This window comes from Cottoperca gobio, chromosome 13 (assembly GCF_900634415.1).
Source record: "Cottoperca gobio chromosome 13, fCotGob3.1, whole genome shotgun sequence".
In the NCBI taxonomy this organism is placed as follows: Eukaryota; Metazoa; Chordata; class Actinopteri; order Perciformes; family Bovichtidae; genus Cottoperca; species Cottoperca gobio.
The window spans coordinates 20717014-20740018 of record NC_041367.1 but is presented as its reverse complement, the minus strand read 5'-3'; the positions used below and the strand labels follow the sequence as shown (position 1 = coordinate 20740018).

The following is a 23005-nucleotide window of genomic DNA, read 5'->3' as shown; positions in this document are numbered from 1 at the left end:
ATGGGGGGACAGACAGACATTTATGGATGTTTAGACAATGTCAACACACAACTCAACAGGAAACCACGATGGACCAGTGAACACTGCTTTAAAACACTTATTTACAAAAATGCATTAAATGTATTCACAGTTGTATTAAAAACTAACATACAGAGGGATAATATAAATATGTTATTGGGCTCCACATACATATTTAAAAACAATATACATTTCCCACTGCTAACATAATAGAGGAGCATGTCCGTATGTCCACTATTTACAAAGGATAATATTGTATATTACGGGACATTCAAAGGTTCTCGTGCTGTAAAAGAACCCCGGGGTGATGTGACGGTGAGACCACAGGAAGCAGTAGCATGAATCAGTGACACACAGAGTGACACACACACAGTTGTGTGAGATGGTGAATGATGGGGGTGTCCTCTTCCTTCTTATGAGTTTCACAACACTATAAACTATCAGGTTTGGTAACATATTGTGCTTTTTACAATAATATAAATAATGTTCTGACTGACATTAGCATGAAGATGAATCAAAACTAATTCTGGACCTGATTGGATGCCCACATCTTTTCCCCACTCTTTGCCCTCTCAGCTGCAGACATGATCAACTCTCTTCTGTGCTCTGCTAACACCTGAACACGTGCTTGCCTGTGTGACACATCAGGACACTCGCACGCTTGTAAGGTGTAAACATTCATTCAGTCACGATATACATTCATACAGAATAGTTTAAATTCTAAATAAACTACCAATGACTATAGGAGCCATGAATAACTGTTTATATTTAAAACTACAGGATGTATTCACTGTGTGGTTTCTGCTGTAAAGTAATGGTGAAGACTTTGGGTTAGGGTTAGATGCCTGAAATAAGGTCTGTGGTGAACACAACCTTAAAGATACGTCTTACCTGCAGCACTCTATAGCATAATCAGAATTCATTCAGGGATTAACTGTAAGCTTTCTTATATGTATTGGTATGCATCTTCTATTGAGCCGAATGTCACATTAACATAAAACAAATACCTGAGTGCTCCTCCGGTATAACGCAGTTAAAACAATACATACAAAGAAAAATGATATCATACTTAGCAACCCAAGTACAGCCACGTTAACTCTGTGACATAGTGAGAGCAAACAGTAACAAACAAGTGGAATACGTGAGCCGTGGCCCCGGAGCTCGGGCCCTGACCTTGTCAAAGTGGTTGAAGGAGGCGCGGTACTCGTAGAGCTGCTCCTGGCTGATGCCCTTGGCGTCACGCGTCAGGATCTGGTTCTCCACCTCGTTGATGGTTCTGGCGATGGTGGTCAGCAGCTGCTCCCAACCCACACGGAGGTGCTGCAGGGAGGGAGGAAGCAAGGGAGAAGGAGAGGAAACGTGTTACATAATGTCTCCCAGAATTTTACTTTCTTTACTGGACTTGCAAACGGCTTTTATGGTCTTAATTAGTAACTTAAAAATAAAATAGCAAAACAGAGTAAGACGAAAAGGATTAATCAGATTCCCTCATGAAGGCTTTAGATGCGTGTGTACGTTACCTCCATTGTGTAGGAAGTGTATTGGTTATCGAAGATGAGGGCCTCCTGGATGAGCTGATGGGACCCCTCCAGCGTGTTAATTTCAGGCATGTAAGACAAGATGGTCGTCTGGTAATCCTTCAGGTTGGTCAGCTGGTCCTCCAGAGTGCCGTTCATTTCAATGGATATCCTGCCAATTTCCTGCCGACACAAACAGATTTATTACAGACTTCATTCTGTAACTTAAGTGAAGATGCATGTTGAACATAAATGCTCACAATGACGAGTTCGCAGCGGCTCAGTTTAAAAAACTAAATGTGCAGCAGAGGATGCTCGAAATATAAAGTATTAAGTTGTATCGGCATGAAGCTGTGTGTGCAGCATGAAAAACTAGTGGTGGGGAATAAACATAGCGAGTAAATTAAAAACACGCACAAATGACTTCACCTGTCTGAAACTCTAAGCATTGATGCAAACACTCGTCAAAGCTCCTGAACCCTGTCGACCCTCTGCTCTATGAGCTCACTGCTGTACAATGTTGGCCTGAAAACTGTGACAAACTACACACAGCTGTGCAAAGATGAAGCTCTTCAACACAATGGTGAGCACTCGGACCGACTGCGTGGGCTCATCATTACCTCCATTTTGGCCTGTATATAGGCGCCAACCGTGTTGGCCTGAGTGGCGAACTTGGCTCTCAGACTGTCGTTGGAGTTCTGCTTGTTCAGCTCATCCTGTAGCGCGTTATCACGCAGCGGCACCATGTCCATCGCCTGCAGAAACACACAAACACACGCATTAGAAACCCTTACCGCTGTAACAGAATACACTCAGAAGACAACAGAGTGGTGTTTCTCTCCAGCAGAACCTCAAAGCTGCACAACATTTATGTGTACCTTCTCCCATTTGTTGTCGATGCTCTCAGGTGTGATGGTGGTGTAGGGGTTAGCTCCACTCAGCTTGATGCCGTTGCTCTGGGCGATCTTCTGCACCTCAGCCTGGATGGCCTGGATGGCCTCCCGCTCCTTGTTGGCCTCCGCCAGGGTGGACTTGAACTGCTCGTGGGCTGTGATCAGACCCTGAGGGAGGAAACAAACATGTTTGTTTTACTTCCACCAGGTATAGTTCATATCTCGTTAACTACTGTATTCCTTTGTTTGCAGAAATACAATGTTCATTTGCTCCACGTACTGTATAATTCACATTTCTTTAGTAATATATGGCATATGTCTGGTGTTGCACGTATCTGGACCGCTCTCACTCCCACTCTGTCCAGTTTTCAGTTACCTGGATCTCCTCAATATTGTGGACGATGAACATGTCCTGCAGGTCCTCCATCGCCCCCTCCATCCAGTTGTTGAAGGGCGCTGCTCTCTTGGCGTACTCCAGGTAAAGCTCATCTATCGACTCAAGCTGCTTCTCTGTCCTCTGTTGGAAAGAAAACAGCGAGAAGACAGATTTATTGTGCTCTCTCTCACTCTCATTCTCTCTCACTCTCATTCTCTCTCTCACACACACTCTCACACAGAAATCACAGTGAGTCATACCTCCAGTGACTCTTTGCGGCTCTGGGTGAGTGTTCCCAGGGAGTCCCACTGATCACAGATCTTCTGACAGCGAGCGTTGACGCTGGCAGAGTCGGCGTATGACAGCGAGCTGGTAAAACAAAGGAGAGAGTTTATAGCCGATACATTTATACACTTTATACGTATAACTTATACACAGATGAATGAGTCCGTAGGTTTTCCTCTGCAGAGTAACCGTAAGTATTATTGTGCTTCACAGCCGTGTACGTCTTCCCTGCCTCCTTACTAAAGTTCCTGTGCGATGGCGGCGATCTGCTCCACTCGGTCCTGATGGGCCGCCAGGTCGCTCTCAAAGGCCTCGTGTTTCCGTAGCAACGCCTTGACTTCTGACAGGGTGCAGGTCTCGTAGTCCTTCTGGGTCAGCATGGCCTCCTTACCTGCATACACACAACATTCATTTATCCACTACCTGCAAGTCTCTGGTAGATTCATTTTCCACTCAAACATATTGCATGTTGATTTAGTTTGTTAACATGAATTCATGCAGAGCAGCCTGATACATGTTTTAACTATCTGCATCACCTGCCACACCGACTGGTATAAAGAAATGATCAAAGCTTTGTTCTGTTATTTATTAATTGGATTTATTAAGTCCACAACAAGTGCAGTTGGATGGAGAAGAGACTAAAGAGATTTAAGAGGGATTTTCATCTTGAAATGACGATGACTCAACAGTTTGCAGTATGTTCAGCCAGCGTGAACATGTGTGTGATAAAGTCTTTACGTACCATCGGTCCAGGATTCATGGATGGCGGCCTTCTGGTGGAACTTCTCGGCCAAATGTTCCAGTCTCTCCAGACGTCTGATCTCGCTGAGGATCCACTCCTCGTAGCCTTTTTCTGCTCCCTCCAGAGAGTGCCATGCTCCATTGATATCCTGAGACCAAACAGAGTTATTGATAGGAATCCTTCACAGCAGAGTACAGTATGGCAACCGCCTCTAGTTCATGTAGAGTAGAATAAGAGCCCCCTCCCACTACCATCAATCATTCCAAACTGAAAAGAAAAAGAAAAGTGAAATGGTGTGAAACTCAACTGAGTATTCTGTGTATCTTTTAAAAGAACTGAACTTAAAGCTGATCTGGCACATTTCTGTTCACCGTATGTCAACAAAAAACTACTTAAAACAAAAATCGTTGGACGTCAATTTGATATTGATAAAAATGCACAAAGCATGATGCGATTTCTCAACATGCCTGGAAACACTTAACCCAAAGACAGGAAAAGATCTTTGATTTCATTACTTTAAAAGTGCACTTTACCGTAAAAACTAAAACAAAGTCTTACAGAGTGCCGAGAAACTAACTGGGCAAAGATCACAAACTAAAAACTACGAGGCATCAGTTAGTGGAGAAAAAAACTCAAACTAAACCTTTGTGAACTAAACTAAAAGGCAAACGCACAATCATGAGTTTGAAAAGTCATAAGTAAAAAACCTGGTGTGAACACGACGCTCATGTGTCCACAAGGTTCATTTGACAGTCAGATCTTTTTAAAGCAGGTGTAAGTGTATATGAGAATCGTTAAGAGCACACTCGTCCTGCCTGTTATTAGCATATACATTTATTTTGAATACGAAGTGCAGATTTTCTCCAGTCTGTAACAAATAAGAACAACATTTACATGTCCTCAGATGTGGACTATTTTCCTCGGAGTCATAGAAATGATAATCTCTGCATACATACAGACACCATGCGTCCCTCTGATGGCATGAAGGCAGGTCTGTTGCTGAGTCTCAGTTTAGTCTGCAGAGTGTTGAAGCTGATCTCCAGCTGGCATTTCTCTTGGACCTGAAGACAGGAGACAGGAGGGGAAGTCCTTTCAGTGCAAGTGGATGTAAAAGCACTGAATGCACCGTCAGGACAAAGCTAGCCACATATTGCCCTGCACATTTGTGAGAGCAGAAATGATATTAGGAGTTGTTCTATACCTTGGGTGGTTTGTGGACGCAGCGGTAGTCTCTGAAGTCCTCCTGTTTCGCCTGCATGTCATTTACGGTCTTCTCCTGGGTTCGATTCTCCAGCCAGGGGATGGTCCGACGGATCCACTCCAGCAGCTGGAGGCAGAGAGGAAGACCAGTCAGGAAACATAATCAGGTTGTGGCTCTGACACTTTCTCAATGAATAAAGTTCTTTCCAGGAAGTCGAAACATTACTTCATCACTGTGTCTGACATGTGAGGTCCGGTAGATGAACACATGCTGCCAGGTGTAAACATGCTGAAAGGTTTTGTTCTCACCTCACTGGCCAGTTTCTCGTAGTCCTCCATCATTTGCTCGTTCTCCTGGTTGACGGCCAGCACTTTGCAGATACGATTCGCGGCTGTCTCAGCCTATCAGGAAACAGAGTGATGAGTAGCGCCCGCAGTGATTGGATCGACACAGACAACTCACTTTGTGCTCAAGGTTTAGTGAGAACATTCACAGTAGCTGCACGTTAGAGTCACTAAAACAAACAGTGTCTACTGCTCTTTAGAACTACCTCAACCTTCATTCCTAACGTTAGAATAATTAAGACTTCTGCTTTCCAAATTTGTGCGTACACACTCCACACACAGGCAGTGAATAGGAATAAAACTATAAAAAGATCACACATTAATAAAAAAAAAAGTGCAGATAAATCAATTAAAGTCAAATGAAAGTTGCATTTGACTGATAAAAACATGCTCCTGCTGCTGATGGTTAGTTGAATGTGCCAAAAAAAAAAATCAATGTGTGCGTTTTAAAGCTCCATGCGCCCCCTGTCACAACTCAGGAGTCAGTCCATACATCTAGTTACAATTTCATGGAGCGCTGCTGTCCACATCAGTAGGTCTGCCTAGGACTTTACACTACTGTACCACTGGAATAAAAAAAAACAGTACACACACTTTTGACATGTTGATTAAAGCTGATACTATATTCTGTACAACAAAGCTATGTGTTGCAGCATACATGGCTAACGTGCTTTGGAGTTTAAATATGTATTTTAAAGTCTAAACTAATATATTCCATATATACATATAAATAATATTCTTAAATAAAAACATTTAGAGTTGAAAAGTGTTAATAGCTGAGCTGGGGGACATTAACCAGTGTTTCCCACAGTGATGAACCCAAACAGGTCTGCGTTTCCCAAAAACACATTGGTAGTATGATCTTCCAGATTTAAAAAAGGCTCTGTTGAATACTCGATTCTGATTGGTCAGTTATGCCATCCTAGATGGTAAACGCTAGAGAAACTTGACATTTACTACAAATCCAGTATAGACACATGGCATTCATTCAGCAGGAGAGTTCAGACGATCACACTACTAACGTGAGTTTGGGAATTTCAATCCAGATAATAAAAGTAAAACCTTTTTGGGGAAACACAGTCAATGTCCTAAGAAACCGAAACAGAAGCATAAGAAAGCGTTTATTTTATCCCCAGAGTTCCCATCACGGTCCTAATTTATTGATATTAACTGAATATTGTCTGAGTTTCCAGAACTACGTAAGAGCGTCCGTGACCATAAAGCTGTTAGCCATCAGATCCCTCTACAGTCGTGTCTAATGAGCAGCTCCCTCTGGGGATGGAGACACAGCATTGTATCACATGAGTGAATAAAATACAACCAGAGTTTAAAAATGCAGCAATGATCATGTAAGAAACATTTCTTTAGGTTTTTATCCTGTATTTATGTAGGAGACCTTTTATGATGACCTTATTTAGTATTGTTTGATGTATGGGGGGATATCTGGGATGCAATACAAACATTTATTTCTTAAGGTAAAGTGATTCCAATGTTTTAGTGCCATTTTATGAGTTTTAACCAAATGTTAATTATTATAGGAATAATATCGTGAATCGCAATTATTTTGACCAGGATAATCCTGACATGTTTTTACTGCTGCGATTGTCTGATGCTAGCTGATGACACTACATTCACCAGAAAACGGATCCCCCGTCTTTTCACTGGAATAAAATAACTGCTATCACGACTGATGGAAACCCTGGTGGTTCCTTCTTGCTACACTGAAGAGTTAATGTGAGTCTGAAGCGTGAGAAGCTCACCTTCTGTGCGCCAGAGAAGGCGTGATAGAAGCAGGATACATAGGTCATAATGGCCTTCTCATCCGGCCGCAGCGTACCCACGATGTCTACGCATCACCCAGCACCCAGCAGGACAGACAGAGGTTGACCAAGAAAGGTAAACAGAGAGAGAGAGAGGGGGACAGAGTGAAGCCAAAGCTGCCCAAAGCTACATGGTCCTCGCTCCCGACAGGATCTGAGAGCAAGGGTTGGGAAGACTCTTTAGGGCCACAGCTTCAAGCTCCTCCTATTATCACCACCCCCCCCCCCCCCAACACACACACTGATGGCAGGAGGGGGGGTGTCATGGGGGACGAGGAGAGCACGAGGACGAGTGTCCTCTTGGAGAGTTGAGGGACACTGGAGCCACAAGTTCAAGGTTGGGACACAAACACGCACATCAACTGCTGAACTAAAGTCTGTGTCAGAGCGAAGTCACTCAAATCTGAAGCAGGTGCTTCCTTTAGTTTGGTTCCTTTAGCAGGTGAGAGCGATGCTCTGAGGTTTGAAACAACACGTCTTTGTCCTCCGCTGAGACAACTGCAATGCAATGCTATGAACCATATGCACAAATTAAAGATTTAATTAGAACTAAAACGCCTGGTTGATTAACTGAAACTGAAAACAATTCTCATTTATTAAGTCGTTATCAAACTAAAATATAAAAGTCTCTGCTGCTACAAACACTAATCCAGCGGAAAGTGCTCTCAGACTTTGGAGTTAAATGAACATCATGTCAATCATTGTTGCAGCTAACACAAGGCTTTGCAGTTGGAGGATGACTTGGACAGTTTCAGGTCTCATTCATTGGATAGTGATCGTTGTCATATGACCAAGTGAACCAAACCAACACACCAGATGTGGAATAAACTCTCCACAACGCTTTGTGTGAACAGGATAGAGTGTGATTTGTGTGACGGAGGAAAGGAAGTACAATGCTGGCAAAAGCAGTAAGTCTGGAGATGTAGGAGTTTCTCCAAATACAAACTTTCTCTGTAGTTACCGACTTCTTTTAAATTATTCAAGAACTAGAAGGAGAATAAGCTGAAGATGGAACAAGTACACACACTCTCACCCACACCCCCACCCACTCACACACTCTCTCTCTCTCTCTCTCCTGAGACTGCAGGGCACACAAACATGTTCTGAATGAGCCAGAAAATTAATTAGAGGAAGAGGAGCAAAATAAGACACATCAACTGGCTTCCTGTCAGAGGCCAACTGGGAGAGGAGAGAAACAAGAGATGGGAGGGGAGACAAGAGTTACAGGACACGACTTTGTTGTCGTTATAAAAGATGCTGCTGAAAGCTCAAAGAGTATTGTAATCTCTTTCATATTTACTGCTAATAACAATTATTCTACTCGACTATAAGTGTCAACATGATGAGTTATTTCTCACAATACTGCCATATAAACCCTCATTACTCATTATGAACGATGACAGAGTCCATGTCTACAGGTTTCCAGTCCAAGTGAGCCACTCGGAATATTTACTGCTTTCACCAGCACTGTTACATTCACACCGTGTGTGTTCGAGTGTGTATATGTGAGTGTTTGTGTCCCAACAAAGTGTCCTTGTTGAGGCTTAGCAGCGCTGTCCAGAGAGTGAGGCCATGCTGGACAGGAAGCAGCACCTTGTTAGTAACGGGGAGGTTAAAGGTCAAGGGGTCAGGGGGTACCTTCTGTGCTCCAGAGAAGGCATGGTAGAAACTGGACACATAAGTCATTATGGCTTTCTCATCTGGACGAGCAGTGTTCACAATGTCTACAAGGGGGAGACCGTGGTTATGAAGACACACACGCACACACACGTATATACATACATACACAGGCAAGACACGGGACATGTGATTATACGCAACGGGTCAGGACACACATTTAGGACATGCACTCACATATTACACATATTACACACACACACTTAACTGTAGGCGTTAACAGCCACACAGAGCGATCAAAACTTGATTCATATGCAAACAGAACGAGTACAAAGGGCAGACATAAGAATCAACAATACTGTACATACAAGGGTCAGACCAATATCTCCAGTTACTAAAACACCTCTTTCAGTGTGTACATTTTCTTTTTTGGTCAATTTTAGAATTATAAGAATAAAGTTCTCTCTTACATTGGTCTAGCCCTCACACATACAGATGAAAACATATTCAGACAGCTACATTTACTTTTCCATTTAGAGCATTAGAGGAGACGGGGGGGGGGGGGGTCCTGAGATGACAGATTCTCATATACAGGTACAACAGTGGGGTTGGAGATCAGATTTGGTCACATTCACATTCACATCAACACTGTGACTAATGGAAGTGAGGCAATAACTCAACTCAGGACAAGCCATGCTCTACTGTCTTCCTGTACTCTGGTATTGGCTTCGCTAAAGCAACACGTTGCTGGTAATTCCAGCTTGTTAGAGGCGTTATTGTGCACTTGACACTGAAACAGGAAGCTGTTCCTGTTTAAATCTGCACACATGTTGATGCTGAGCGTCCAGTTTCTTTTACAGAGACTGGATTTCTTCTGATTGAACTGTTGCTCAGAGGGATCTTTGTCTCTTTCTGCCCTTTACATCGTCAGTCTGGTTGAACATCGTACAGCGTTTTGTTCTCCATGAACTGAACAAACTTACAAAATAACATCTATTAGTAAAGAGGACTTTCTACAACCTAAAAGCATGAAAGACCTTTCAGAAGTATAGAGCAGTGCTCTCAGCTTTTGTGGCAGGAGATTACAAACGTTTGGGAATTAAACAATGCGAGCGCTGAATCACAGCTGTTTCACTGTCTGGAACTAAAAACTGGAGTACAAGTACTTAACAAATGAGAATAATAATACAGGGGCTGTAAAATGACAAAATAACTCATGCTGCCCACTTCTATTACAGTCACATTGTTGTGTGCAGGTAAACAGCCACTGGATCACAGGACATACACAGGACAGCTCAGTACAAACAGCTTCTTTCACAGCTGTTGCTCGGGGAACTTCAGACTTACCTTCTGCGTCCAACATCTTGGGGATGTCCAGGTGTTTCTCAGCCACCTCAAAGGCGTTGTTCAGATTGGTCACTGGGTCGTCCTAAACAACCAATCACAGAACTTGCTAAGTTAATCTTTTAATTATTAGAAAGTGTCGTTTTAGTTTTTTTAAATGGGTAATTTGACAACTTAACTAGCATTTTGCTTCACAGCATACAACAATGTAAGTGTGTGTGAATCTGCCTACCTTTCTGAGGCTGTCGTAATCGATTAGGTCAGGTCTGTGTCTGTGGATCAGAGCGTTGAAGGCGAGACCGTCCTTCCAGCTGTTCGAGAGACATGAACATATCAGAAACATTATTCACAAAGCCCGTTCTGATCTGCGGGGGGGCAGCTGGGTTTAGATGCTTTTCATTAAGAGTGGTTCATACATTTAAAGGAATACTCACTGATGTTTTTATATCAATGAATCACGCTGTGTTCGTGAAATGTATGTGTGCAGGAAGTATACGAGACTGTGTAAACGGATGTGTGTGGACGTGTACAGCAAAACTTAATCAGTCAAGTAGAATTTATTTAAATCCATCAAGTATTTTCTCAGCTTTTTCAATTCCTCGTTCCCCGTGGAGGCATGCAAGAAGTTTCCTTCAAGCGTTCAGGGTAACACAGGGCGAGTCATTGATATACAAAGGTTACATTTCTGACGAGCTAGGCGAAGTCACGATAACATCACAACAGAAAGTTGTTGAAAAAGTGTGAAATTAATTCTTGACCTCAGAACTAAATGCTCGTCTCAACTGAACTGGAGCCTCTCGGTCTATAAGCTGCACCATGTGCTGTAAACAGTCGTTCCACACATGGACATGCACCGTCAGTAACTGTATGATGTGCATGTTGACAGTTCTGAATCCTTCCCTACACACATTTATTAAATATCATATACTGATATATACTATACACTGATATCAGAGCAGCGAGACCTGTTCCAGTTTCTCCAACAGGGGGCGCCGCTGCTCCACAATTAGAGCAGTTCATTTCAGGATTATTTTATACAGACAGCACTGAGCTTCCATCCAGCATTTACCAGCGTTAGCTCATGATGCATCTCTCAAAACAAACAATCCCCAAAATATATACCAAGATGTGTGGTCATGTCTGTACCAGTTATTTTTCATAGGTTCCTTGCAGACTAGCGCTTTCCATCAGGGTTTCACTGTCATGAGAACTATGAGCGCTTTAAAGGATTGACCTCAAGTTCAAGAAGTGAACTCTGATGGAAACGCTGAATATCAATTTATAAGAACTTTTGGTCTTTAAAGGTGTTGAAAACTGGCACAAAAGTATTGGGATGAAACGATGAAAGACGTTTCATCCCAGAATGTGTGTGTGTGTTACCTAATGTGGAAGTTCTGCACGTTGACATTCTTGTAGGGAGCGGTCTTCCTCTGGCACCACAAGAGAAGACCCTCCTTCGCAGAGGTCTCTGCAATGAGGGAAAAGAATGAAGAAGAAGAGAGGAGCAGCAGCAGGAGTGAAGAAGAAGAAGAGGAGGAGGAGTGCATTAGTCTGTGAACACAGTGAAGAACGGTTTCTTCATTACATTGCTTCAGTATCTTGTTTTAATCCTTTAACGGTGCACAAGCAAGAGTAAAATACTGCAGTGTGTTCAGTATAAACTGCTCCGGTCTTCATCAGAGGAAGGAAATCTAAGGATGTTCTTGTTTACTGCATGTGCCTGAACAAACATCCAAAACATATCAGTCACTAATACGAAGAATCAAAAATATGACTCAATATTCCTGATCGTGGCCCAGCAGCCACCAGAGTTGAGCCAACACAGACGCTTTTAATTAACCACCAGAGTCATTGCAGCGCTGACTGAGGATCTGCTGCTGCAGTCAACTGTTACCAAGCAGACAGCACAAACAACAACACCTCTCGGTGTTTGGACCGTTTAATGCTGACATGATAAGTTGATTTATTGATTGGTTCATCGTCAGAAAGTGAAGGAGGATGAGGAATCGTTTTACTTTATAAATCTAAAATCCTTTGGTTATAAACAGTCACAGAAACCGATTCATTTCAAGTCGCCACCTCAGACGGGCAATCAATTAATTAACAAACTAATTCAAAGATTATTCGATAACGGAAATCATCAGTCGTTGGAGATTTGGTTTTACAAAAGCGTAAATTGTTCAGCACTGTTTCATTGTTTAAGCAGGTCAATTGTTCCTTATATGTGACTTGAGGGTAAACCTCTTGAGATGCATCATCTGGTTTTCAAGAGGCTCCTCAGGAACAAAAACATGGATATCAACAGGTATTTAAACTGAAAATAAACATAAATAGTAGTAATAATAAATGAAACATTTACACCAAACTATCAACATAGTAACAACAAGAAGACGCACATAAGACCTTTCACACTCTAATCCAACCACACACTGCATCTGCTCAAGTGTCAAGAATAGAATTAAACACTGCCAGACCAAATGTTATGTACAAGGTCTACATACAAAATAAGAAAATATGCAAATACAATTGATCATTTTGTGATCTATTCCAGACCGTGCGCTAATAAAGGCGGTGTAAAAACTAACATTTATTCATGATAAACACTTTCTCAATTATTAGTTCATTTTTGTTTCTCAGAAACTTGCCAATTTCAAAAATAATAAATGGCTCATAAAATAACTGACAATCACACATTAATGCTTGAAGCAACTTTGACTTGGTGTTTACGATTACTGTCCATTAGTGACTAAAAATAGCTTCTTTTGTAGAAGAAAAAGCTTTTTTGGAAGTTGCGAGTCGATTCAGAATCTTAGAAGGTGAATAGATTTCTTCCCCCCCCCCCCCCAACACACACACACACACACACACACATCTAATAATAGCAGGCATATCAGAGTTCCAAGCACTGAGTGGTTTCACATCATTGTCAGTCTTGGTGAGTAGTCATGTAGGGCAGAGCCTTTTTATCTTGACCCATCAATACTTAACCGTGTGTGTGTGTGTGTGTGTGTGTGTGTGTGTGTGTGTGTGTGTGTTTCCACTGTAGTTCACACAGCCTTCACACTGTGTTGTACCTTCTACAGAGATGTCCTGGATGGCGAAGCGGAGGATGATGGTCCAGATCATTCCCAGGGTCATCTTGGCGTTTCCGTCCACGATTTCTGCACGATAAAAAAACAAAAACTAATTTGTCTCAATCAAATCTCCAAATTGTTTCTGTTGCATCGAGATTGACTGTGGAACATGAATCGTCTGTTTTTACAACCTTACATCTGCTCCTTGATTTAATAATGCCAACACACCCACACAACTGCACTTAAATGTACGCAGCTGCCAAATCTCCGGTTTTTCTTTTAAATGAGGCTTTCACAATGATTTCTATCATAAAATAAATTCACACATCGTATTAAATACACTTAATTGTTTAACCCATTGTACAAGAGACACATATTGGTCATTCATCTTTTGGACTGACTTTGAGGCCTGTGAGCAGTGAGATTCATATTTAGTTTAGAACATCATCTGATGACACACGATCGTTTAGAGGTTAAAGTGTTTACAGGCTGGTGCATAGAAACTGTCATTATCTCTGTGTCTCCACCACGATCCACAGATATTTGGCAGGTTAACACACACACACACACACACACACACACACATATATATATATGACAGTAAGGCATGTGCCATGATGTGTGAGAGAGGAGGTATGTAGTGTGGGTCACATTCCACTCATAGTTCACACACGTACAGTACCGAGACTATTCGACCTGCTGCTTCTTCCAGTTCATCAATGACTGTCAGCTGTCACTTTGTCCCACGTCGCTTTCATTCTACCCAACATTCTTCATGTTCAATGTCACTCCCACTCCCTTTAGATTTCTTCACTTCTACTTGTGCTAAAGAAGCGGTTTGTCGCATTATAAGACAATGAAGAATCACTGTTAACTTTATTACAGTTAATCTTTGCTAAATTCTTTCTGTTCTGTGAGTTAACGATGTTGTTTTTCTCCCCAACTCTCTCCAAGGCTTAAACCTTTGTGTAATGAGTGGAAGACCCTGAAGATCAAAAAGGGAAGCAGAATGTGTCCGTTTAAACTATTTCTGTGGGACGTCCCTACATTTTTTCCTCTTCCATGTCGGCATTTTTGTTTGACAGTTTCCAGTATTTGACCTTGTGTGTGTGTGTGTGTGTGTGTGTGTGTGTGTGTGTGTGTGTGAGATAGCTCACTGTCCTCGCTTCTATTTAGATTATTTAGCTTTATTTGAGGCTGTACTTTGAGAGCCTACAGTTACAGTGAGGAGGTATGAAATTAAGATGGACATGACCAAGCCTTTTCTTATCTGTGTAGGTTTAACTGTGTGGATGATAGCCGTTTAAAATCAGTTTGAAACTTTCTTGCATGGTTGAATCTGAAGTTATAGGACATACATTTACATTTGTATCTGGGGTTGTGTCTTAATAACCAATGATCCTTGAATCCTTGTTTGTGACAGTTGAGTGAAACTGTAATGTGGGTCTTGTGATGTGATTATGGGCACACCTCCAACACAGCTGTGGACCATCATGCAATTATGGGCTGTATCTAAGCACTGTGTCCCTTTGATTGTTGATGTGTGTTGAGAAAGGTCCTTGTGACCCAAACATTGACTCTTTTTAAACAAATCAAAGCAGAGCTGATAAGTGTCAGCACAAATGGACTCTAACTGAGCTCTGTGACTTTCCAACTAAACATGTTAAAGTCACTTCAAACGGAGGCTTTATGGGCCCGTGCCCGGGAGGCCCTGTGCTGTGACCCAACCCTGTCCAAAGGTCATTTACAGTTGGTGTGGATTCTACACTCGCCTCCACGTATAAAAACTTTGTTTTTGAGGTCAGGTCATGTTTTAAGGAGGACTGAGACGGATGACAAGAAGATGTAGTTTCCACAGTGAGGTCCCGGGACTCGTGAGGAAGAGTTGGAATTTCACTCATTACGTTTTAAGCGCATCAGATTGATGTGTTTGGTGTAATGTGCATGTATTTGGGGTTCCTTATTATATTTGTATGCGAGTGCACACTTACCCTCTGCACCAATGGAGACCAGTTTGACTCCTTTGCTGGCGATGAAGTCCAGGGCTTTGTTAACGTTGTTGATCTTGTGGACCCTCATCTTACCTCGCTCTGGCTTGGCTAACCTCTCGCCTGCGGGGACACACATGGGAACAAACACAAAGGTGAGTGAGTTAGCTCCTGCAGTGACGAGAGCGGAGCATGTTTCCACAGGCTCAGCAGAACTCTCAGGCAGAACAGTTAAAGCTGCAGCAGGGACGATGGCGTCGCTCACAGCCGAAAAGAAACCTCAAGTGAATGTGAAAAGGAAAGTCAAATGTCATTATGGGACGACTGCAGTTCTACAGATGATACTATAGTGCCAATAGGAACAGTTTCCCTGCTACAACATGCAATTACAGACAAGAAACCTGGAGAGGACCGCTGTCATACGTGACAGATCTATAGCAGGGGGTTCCCAGTGTTTCTTTAAATGCCTGTGATGTGTGATCCATACTGAGGTTGGAAACTGTGAGCGACACGCCCTGGAATGGACAGAGATGCATCTTTAACATCTGAAAACATTTTTCACTCTGATTGACAGCTCAAAGACAGACCGCTTTGAAAATAACCTCAGTGACTCAGTTTGTGAGTGCGTCTCCCTGTGGCTTCTGTGTGAGACATCAGATATCATTACAGACTTTTTATCTTCATTAAAAAGTTTCCTCCTGAGCCGATTTTTTCTCTGGAGCTTCGAGGTGGTGCAGATGACTTACCTGAGATGACCTCCAGCAGCAGCATGAGTTTGAGCCCATCCCTGAAGTCCTCCTCTATGTTTTCGATCTGAGTGCCTGACTTCCGCAGGTGGGAGTTACACCACGCTGTGAATGTCTGCACAAGAGCAAAGAAACAGGAGACAAAGGGTAAGTATCCAGAGTCTGGCCGGCAATGTTTTTCCAGCTTTTATGAAAATAAACCATTTATAGAATAGAAGAAAACTAAATGCAATGGACAGGAAGGGAGGTCAGGGAGTTGCTTTGATAAGACAGGAAGTAGCAGAAGAGAAAAGGGGAGGAGACAGATGTTATAATACAATACCTACAGCTAAGAACGGCGAGTGATCTCAAAGTACAATTCAAACGGTCACAGAGAAAATGTGTCGTTATAAAAACTATTTTTTACTAAAATCATTCCCAATATAAAATACAAAAAGAAAACCGTCCGAAGCTACACGAACATGTCCCGTATGTTGAAGAAGAAACACTGCAAACCTTACAAAGAGATGCTCTCTACTAGGAATCAAACTGAGCATCTGTCATAACGTGTAATCAGACATGAGGATGGTGTACCAAATCACAAACACAGACATCTGGGAAAAGCACAAATCTCACACATCAATGGCCGCTTGAAATCCATGTGTCTGTGCTTCTGGTTAGCCTTCAGTCTTCACAAATGTGTTTTGAATTATTTTATTGTGAAAGAGTTTGTGATACTGAGGTAGACACGGGACTGCGGGGAGCTTTGTCACGCCACTCAGTTAAAAATCTCATTTATGACTCATCATCAATCAACAGTGTCAAAACATCTCAACTTTCTTCTGACTACCGGTAGTAGCATTTAGGTGAAGTGCATAAAAAGACCAAGTGACCAAAATACATGTTGGAGGTCGGCCTGCACTCTGAAGCTGCACTTTGACAGAGTGCTAGTTTTTCAGTGTCCGTCATGTGAAATACATTTTGCTTCTTAAAGCTTCCAGGTTGAATCCTTCAGTGAGTTTCAATCGACAGGATGCTTTACAGCTGAAATGTAATGTAGCTTTAAGAGGGTCCGTTATGTGACGGGACTGAGGGGAAAGGAAGCAGGAGAAGGTAAAAGCAGGAACACACAGCTGGACAATGACGAAGAAAAAGACTAACTGATTGCAAGACGGAAAAGAAGCATAAAATATAATGTTGTATATCCTGCAGGCATTATAAAAATGAAGAAACATTAAGTTGCAGCTTCAGCATGTTCTGACGCTTTCCTCAGTTGTACATCTCATCTTAAATACTTTTGGAAATAAAGAGTTTTATTTGCAGTTCCTAGGGCTGAAACTAACGATTATTTTCATTATCGATAAAGATTGATTGTTTTTAAATGTCAGAAAATAGTGATAAATGTTTAACGCAGTTTCTCAAAGTCCAAGGTGATGTCTTTAAATATCTTGTTTCATCATTCCCAAGCACAAAGACATTCAGTTCAATATGGTACCAAACTAATAAACGCAGGAAATCTAGATATTTGAGGCTGAAAACAGAATTTTCTGACATTTTTGTATGAAATTTCTTTAACGATTAATCGATTATCAAAATCTATGGCGATTACTTTTCTGTTGATCGACTAATCGCTGCAGCTCTGACTCACACCAGCCACAAAACCTCTCCTTCTCAGTACTTAGATACAGACATATTTCAGACAACTTTGCAGAAAGAGAATCAATCTAATTGACCCTTACACCTCCTCTTTCTCTGCCTCTCTCCTGCGCTGTGTGTTGAAAAACATTATGACAGGGTGCTGCTCACTGCCCTGCCCCTCTCTCCCCACCGTCCCACCGTGGCCACCAGCACAATGCGCCCATTGAGCCTCGTGGATAATAGCACCCTTCAGCCCCCTGTCTCCCTCTGTGACCCTCCCCCAGACCTTCCGATACCAACCCCCAACTCACAGACACAATGCGTGTGTGTGTGTATGTGTATGTGTATGTGTGTATATATATATGTATGTGTGTATATATATATGTATGTATGTATATATATATATATATATATATATATATATATATATATATATATGCATGTGTGTGTATACACATATATATACACATATATATACACACACAGCTCCCTCTCTGAGACTGGACAAAGACACACTGGGGAGGGAGGGGAGATACATTTCACATAAACAAACACACACAGACAAAGTTAGGGGGCAGGAGGGGGAGAACAGAACAACACACACACACTTAACGACATCGCAGCCGGAAGTGTCCCTGCAATGACGGGAAGTTCCAGCTTAGTGAAACACAAAGCAGACAATCAGAGTGAAGCTGCATCAGTCACTGATTTAAACTCTGATCTCTGAACATGGTCAGCTGCAACAATGGTGAAAGAACCTACAGTTTGTGACCATCATAAATAATAATAATACTACATGTATTATCTAGTATACAAAACTGTACTTCAGTCATTCAGGGCTTATATGATGCAACAGTTGAATGTTCCCATATTGTACGATGTTGCAGAGGCTTCAAGGTGGGGACGTCAACGGCTAACTGAGAATATCTTTTTACCGGTTAGGCATTTCGGTTAATAGGTTAATGTATGTTGGTTAGTTTAACATGGACACCAAAAGGAAGCTTTGGCGCCAGGTTAAGCAATGGGGCTGCGGCGTGCGTGTTGTCAGAGTCAGTGCTATACATGCACAGTCATATGAAACCAATGTAGAGAATGAGGTTTCACATTTATTATTATTTCTCAGGCAAGGGATGACATCAGAAATATCAGTGGAGCAAAGTGAGGAACACAGAAACACTGGAGGGTTTCTGCATGTTGGGAAGCTTTGGATTTAAAAAGCAAGTTCAGCAACTTGAACCGTGTGAGAAAGCAGCTTCACTAGTCGGCTCGGTTCCAACAGGAGCGCTGCCACTGGGAGTGGAAACAAGGAGGAGAGTACAATACGAACAGCGACAGGTTGAGACCTGCAGAGAGCCCGGGAACTTAACGTTGTGTAAAACACAACACGCTACAGATTATACGGCTTTCATCCCCTCCCTCCGAGGCAAGGGGCCAGACCCTGTTAGGCACTCTTCACACACTCCAGCCAGGCTTCTTCAGAAGCTTGAAGTAGCCCTGAACGCTGCGGAGAGAGGGATGTCCACCAAAACCTTCTCTGTTCAATCAGTGGGAAGTTATGGGGAAATGTAGCACGACTCTGGATACCTTATGTCACTCAGGGACATCGAGGCGTGGTGCTGCTGCGTGTTTGAAACTGGCACATGCCTGCACACACACGCACAGCTCAGATAGACTGAACCATGCCGAGTGGACACAAGGACGCAGCTACAACCATTCTGGTTCAAGATTTCTTTCAAACATGTTGATGTTAAAGCCTACTTTGCTGTCAGCATCAGGTAGAGCATGTGACAACAAACGTATCATGTGATATCTCAGGCAAGATGATGGAAGTCATAAGTTATATTATGGAAGTTATATTAAATGTTTTTTGCAACTTTTCCACATAAAAATGTCTAAAAATGACTAGACCTATATTAAATATATTGTCGAGTTGTGTACTTTAAAATGTCAATATTAGTTTGCAAGTCTGTATTTCAATAGCTTTCCATTTTAAGCCTGTTGATGAAAAAAGTTCTAGTTTTTCATTCTCACTTGTTGAATCGACCGAATTAAAAGTGAACCGACCCTAATTCCTGGAGGCAGAGACCAAATAGGACGAGTGCCAGTGAAGCCTGTTAAACCTGCGCTGTGTTGGCTACACAGATGAGTTGAGAGGCTTTCTGACCTGAGCTGAGGACACAGATAACAAGATGGGACAGCGCAAAGCTGGATCCGAGTGTTAAGACGGTTTACATTTTACGCTTATCCTCTAGTATCTATTGCATAAGCGTTGTAGCCACAGTGAGGAACATCCTCTGTTATTACTGCTGCACGCATCAACCAGGACCCGACTCTGATCTCAGCGTTTAAGGTCACTGCTGAACTTCAACATGTCATCATGTTGATGTGTTTGGAACGGGAGTAACTGCTAACAGAGTTGTGGTTTTTGGTTATTTCTTGTTCACAAACATATTCATACCCAACACCTTTGTTGTGTTGAACCAAAAGGTGTAGCGTCCAATTACCTCGGCCAAGGAAGTTATGTATTCAGCTCCGCATGTCAGTCTGTCAGCAGGATTACGGAAGAACTACTGGCCCGATTTTCATGAAACTTGGTGGAAGGGTGCAGCGTGGGCCAAGGAAGAATCCATTACATGTTGGAGGGGTTCCGAATTATGGGGCGGATACACAAATTGTGTTTCATTTTAGTTAACGTTGCAAGATAGGCGATTTGTGCTGCATGTAGTGGGTCGGCAGGGAAAATTCACGCGAACGTCAACTAAAGTCAGAACATCAACACAGAAACATACATCAACGTGTTGTTTAAATGCTCTGAGCAATAACATACAACACATCTTTGTAGCGTCCATGTTGTTTCCTGTTAGTCTTCATTGTATCAACCAGGGCTCCAAGCTGTCAAATATTGCAAATTCCTTTACATTTCTCATCAATCAATATCTATCGAACTTGACCGAAAAACTTCAAAGTTATTATGATGGGGGTTCAGATGTCCGTGTTGTTTGTGTCTGGAAGTGTTTAAGTTGTCTCCTTCCATGGCAGATATACAACTGTCTCCTCACTGCCTCCCTGCTGCACCAGTGTGCAAAACAGAGTTAACCTATGAGACTCCAATGGGGTCAGCTGTTTGATCTCTGTTTGCTCATAAGTCATTATGGCTTTCTCATCTGCACGAGCAGTGTTCACAATGTCCACACACACACACACGAACATGCACTCACACAGTCTTTCAACTCTGATCTCCAACTGTGCCTAGGGTCAAAGGTCAAGGTTCAGATGATATCATTGGTTTCAAAGAAAGGATCTTATATGCAATCATGCAAGAGACACACACACCTTAAGTGACACAACTTCTTGTCTTCCTATGCTCTTGTATAGGTTATTTATTTAAATTGTTTTATATACCACTTTCTTTTCTTTTACCTTCTCTATTCACCTGTACTGATTCATGTCAATGTGTTGCTGCAACAACCAAATTCAATCAAATCAGTCAATAAAAGGTTTATGTTAGAAAATATACCAGAGAACAAACTTGTGTATTTTACTTTTTTTCTTTTCTCAAGTCTTTAGAATTGAGCTGACTGTAATGTTACACACTTCTCACAAAAAGTCAAAAAGGGTGTCACACCTTCAAGCCACACCGCTTCTTCAAGGTCATAACCTATGATTCATGTATTCTCAGCACAGCCAAGTTCAACCCACCCATAAACTGCAAACACACACTCCTCCCGCAGTCTAGATCAAGGAATTTGTTGTATTTTTTAACAATATACTGAAAGCATCAGAAAGGCAGAACTGACTACACTTTAATATCTGTTTATTTATTTATTATGTATTGCATCTTCCTCATATCGTGAAATACAACCTTGTAAAATGCAAAAAAAGGAAGCGACAAAGTGACTTTGGGAGGTTGGGAAGTGACTCAGGAACAATAGGTGTTAACATGCCCTTAAGCAAGGTACTGCTGCTCCACCGGCACAGCAGAACACCCAACAACGTCACACAGGTTGTGTTGAACAACTTTCAGAGTGTAAATTTGGCTTGTATGAACGTGAAGCCTGGAGAATAAAGAAGCAAATGTAAAACGGCAGCAGATGGTAAGCTGTTGCACCAAAGAGCAGATTTGTGCTGCTAGTTAAAGGAGTTATATGGGGGCCTGCTGGCAGGAGGTACAACCTCAAGGAACTTGGACAGAGCCATACTAGACTGGACGGGCTTTACCAGACTAAGCTGGGCCAAAACAATGCTGGCCTGGCCCTGTGAATAAAGCTCAGCAACAGTCTGGGCCGGCCTGACACAAGGCCTCCTATTCTTAGAGGCACTGCAATTAAAAAAAAAGGGGGCTGTTGTGTGCGACACAGCTACTACTGTCACACACTCTGTTGCTTCAAATGCTCCAGAATACAGGTTGGTCTTTGTGCCTTAACATACAGGAGCAGACAAACTGTTTAAATGAATGTTCCCATGTCAAAACTTAGAAAACGCATACAGTATCTGCATGTCCACACAGGGATAGGGCTGCACCATCGAGATATATAGATATATCTCTCTATCTATAGAGATAGATATATCTATATAGCTATAGATATATAGTTTCCGGATCAGCATGGCGATGTGCAATAGTCACATCGCAGGACGTGCGTGCGATGTCAGGCAAGACAAATGAACTAAAACGCATCATGCTACAACTTTTTGCTGCTCGATACAAAAAAGGAAAAACTTGCACAATTTTCATTTTCAATGACTTCGACAAGAGAAACCCTCTGATTTAAGGGTATTTTGATAGACAGAGTTTGTTGCTAGTGACTCACGTGCAGGCTCTGAATGCAAAGAGAACCACTAATAACAATCATTCTTGATACTTTTATCAAACAGGTCGTCGACCACAACCTGAAAATGAGCGAGGAGAAAAACGAGGAGGATTTGGTTGCAAAAACAAACAAAACGTCAGTAGTATTGAATATGCCGGCTACAGAAAGGACTATGTTGACCAAGAACAAATACTTTCATAAAGTTCAACTCCACATTTGAAAATTCTACTTTTTAGAGACACAACAACTGTACTCAGTTAAATCAAGCAAACCACAAAACAAACACCATCTTCAAACACCGAGAAACTCCATTTCAGAAATAAACATCATGACAACTCCTTTCTACAACCACGCTGAATTGGAACATAAATGTAGACCCATAATTAAAAAGTACACGAACACGCACACAAAAGAAAAAGAAAAGCTGCACTCCAGATTCCAATGCAGCCCCATTCATACAGCAGTGGTGTAACTGGATATGCTGCTACTGTAGAGCTGCTGCTGCTGCAGCGCTCCACAGTCACAGTGCAGGAACACGACACCGTCGCTCAGGGGGAACTGGGACGGTGCATCGTGTGTGACAACGGAGGGACTGAGAAGGAAGAACCAGCCTCC

The 23005-nt window shown here is 42.2% G+C and overlaps 1 protein-coding gene across 5 annotated transcripts in view; it reads right to left on the bottom strand.

Moving 5' to 3' along the window:
• Nucleotides 1-23005, bottom strand: part of actn4 (actinin, alpha 4) — a 53344-nt gene that overhangs the window by 4502 nt on the left and 25837 nt on the right. For 3 of the 5 annotated variants that reach the window (XM_029445775.1, XM_029445774.1, XM_029445772.1), the window contains exons 2-19: nt 15966-16080; nt 15223-15342; nt 13232-13318; nt 11538-11625; nt 10390-10468; nt 10161-10242; nt 8835-8920; nt 5341-5433; nt 5033-5158; nt 4788-4892; nt 3832-3979; nt 3330-3480; nt 3065-3173; nt 2805-2945; nt 2414-2596; nt 2156-2290; nt 1539-1718; nt 1192-1338 (exon numbers count right to left, since the gene is read on the bottom strand). In XM_029445775.1, the coding sequence (XP_029301635.1) occupies nt 1192-1338; nt 1539-1718; nt 2156-2290; nt 2414-2596; nt 2805-2945; nt 3065-3173; nt 3330-3480; nt 3832-3979; nt 4788-4892; nt 5033-5158; nt 5341-5433; nt 8835-8920; nt 10161-10242; nt 10390-10468; nt 11538-11625; nt 13232-13318; nt 15223-15342; nt 15966-16080 (2175 nt within the window). Of the gene's footprint in view, nt 1-1191; nt 1339-1538; nt 1719-2155; nt 2291-2413; nt 2597-2804; nt 2946-3064; nt 3174-3329; nt 3481-3831; nt 3980-4787; nt 4893-5032; nt 5159-5340; nt 5434-7136; nt 7223-8834; nt 8921-10160; nt 10243-10389; nt 10469-11537; nt 11626-13231; nt 13319-15222; nt 15343-15965; nt 16081-23005 lie in introns of all 5 variants that reach the window. The other 2 variants (XM_029445773.1, XM_029445771.1) reach the window with 1 other exon arrangement.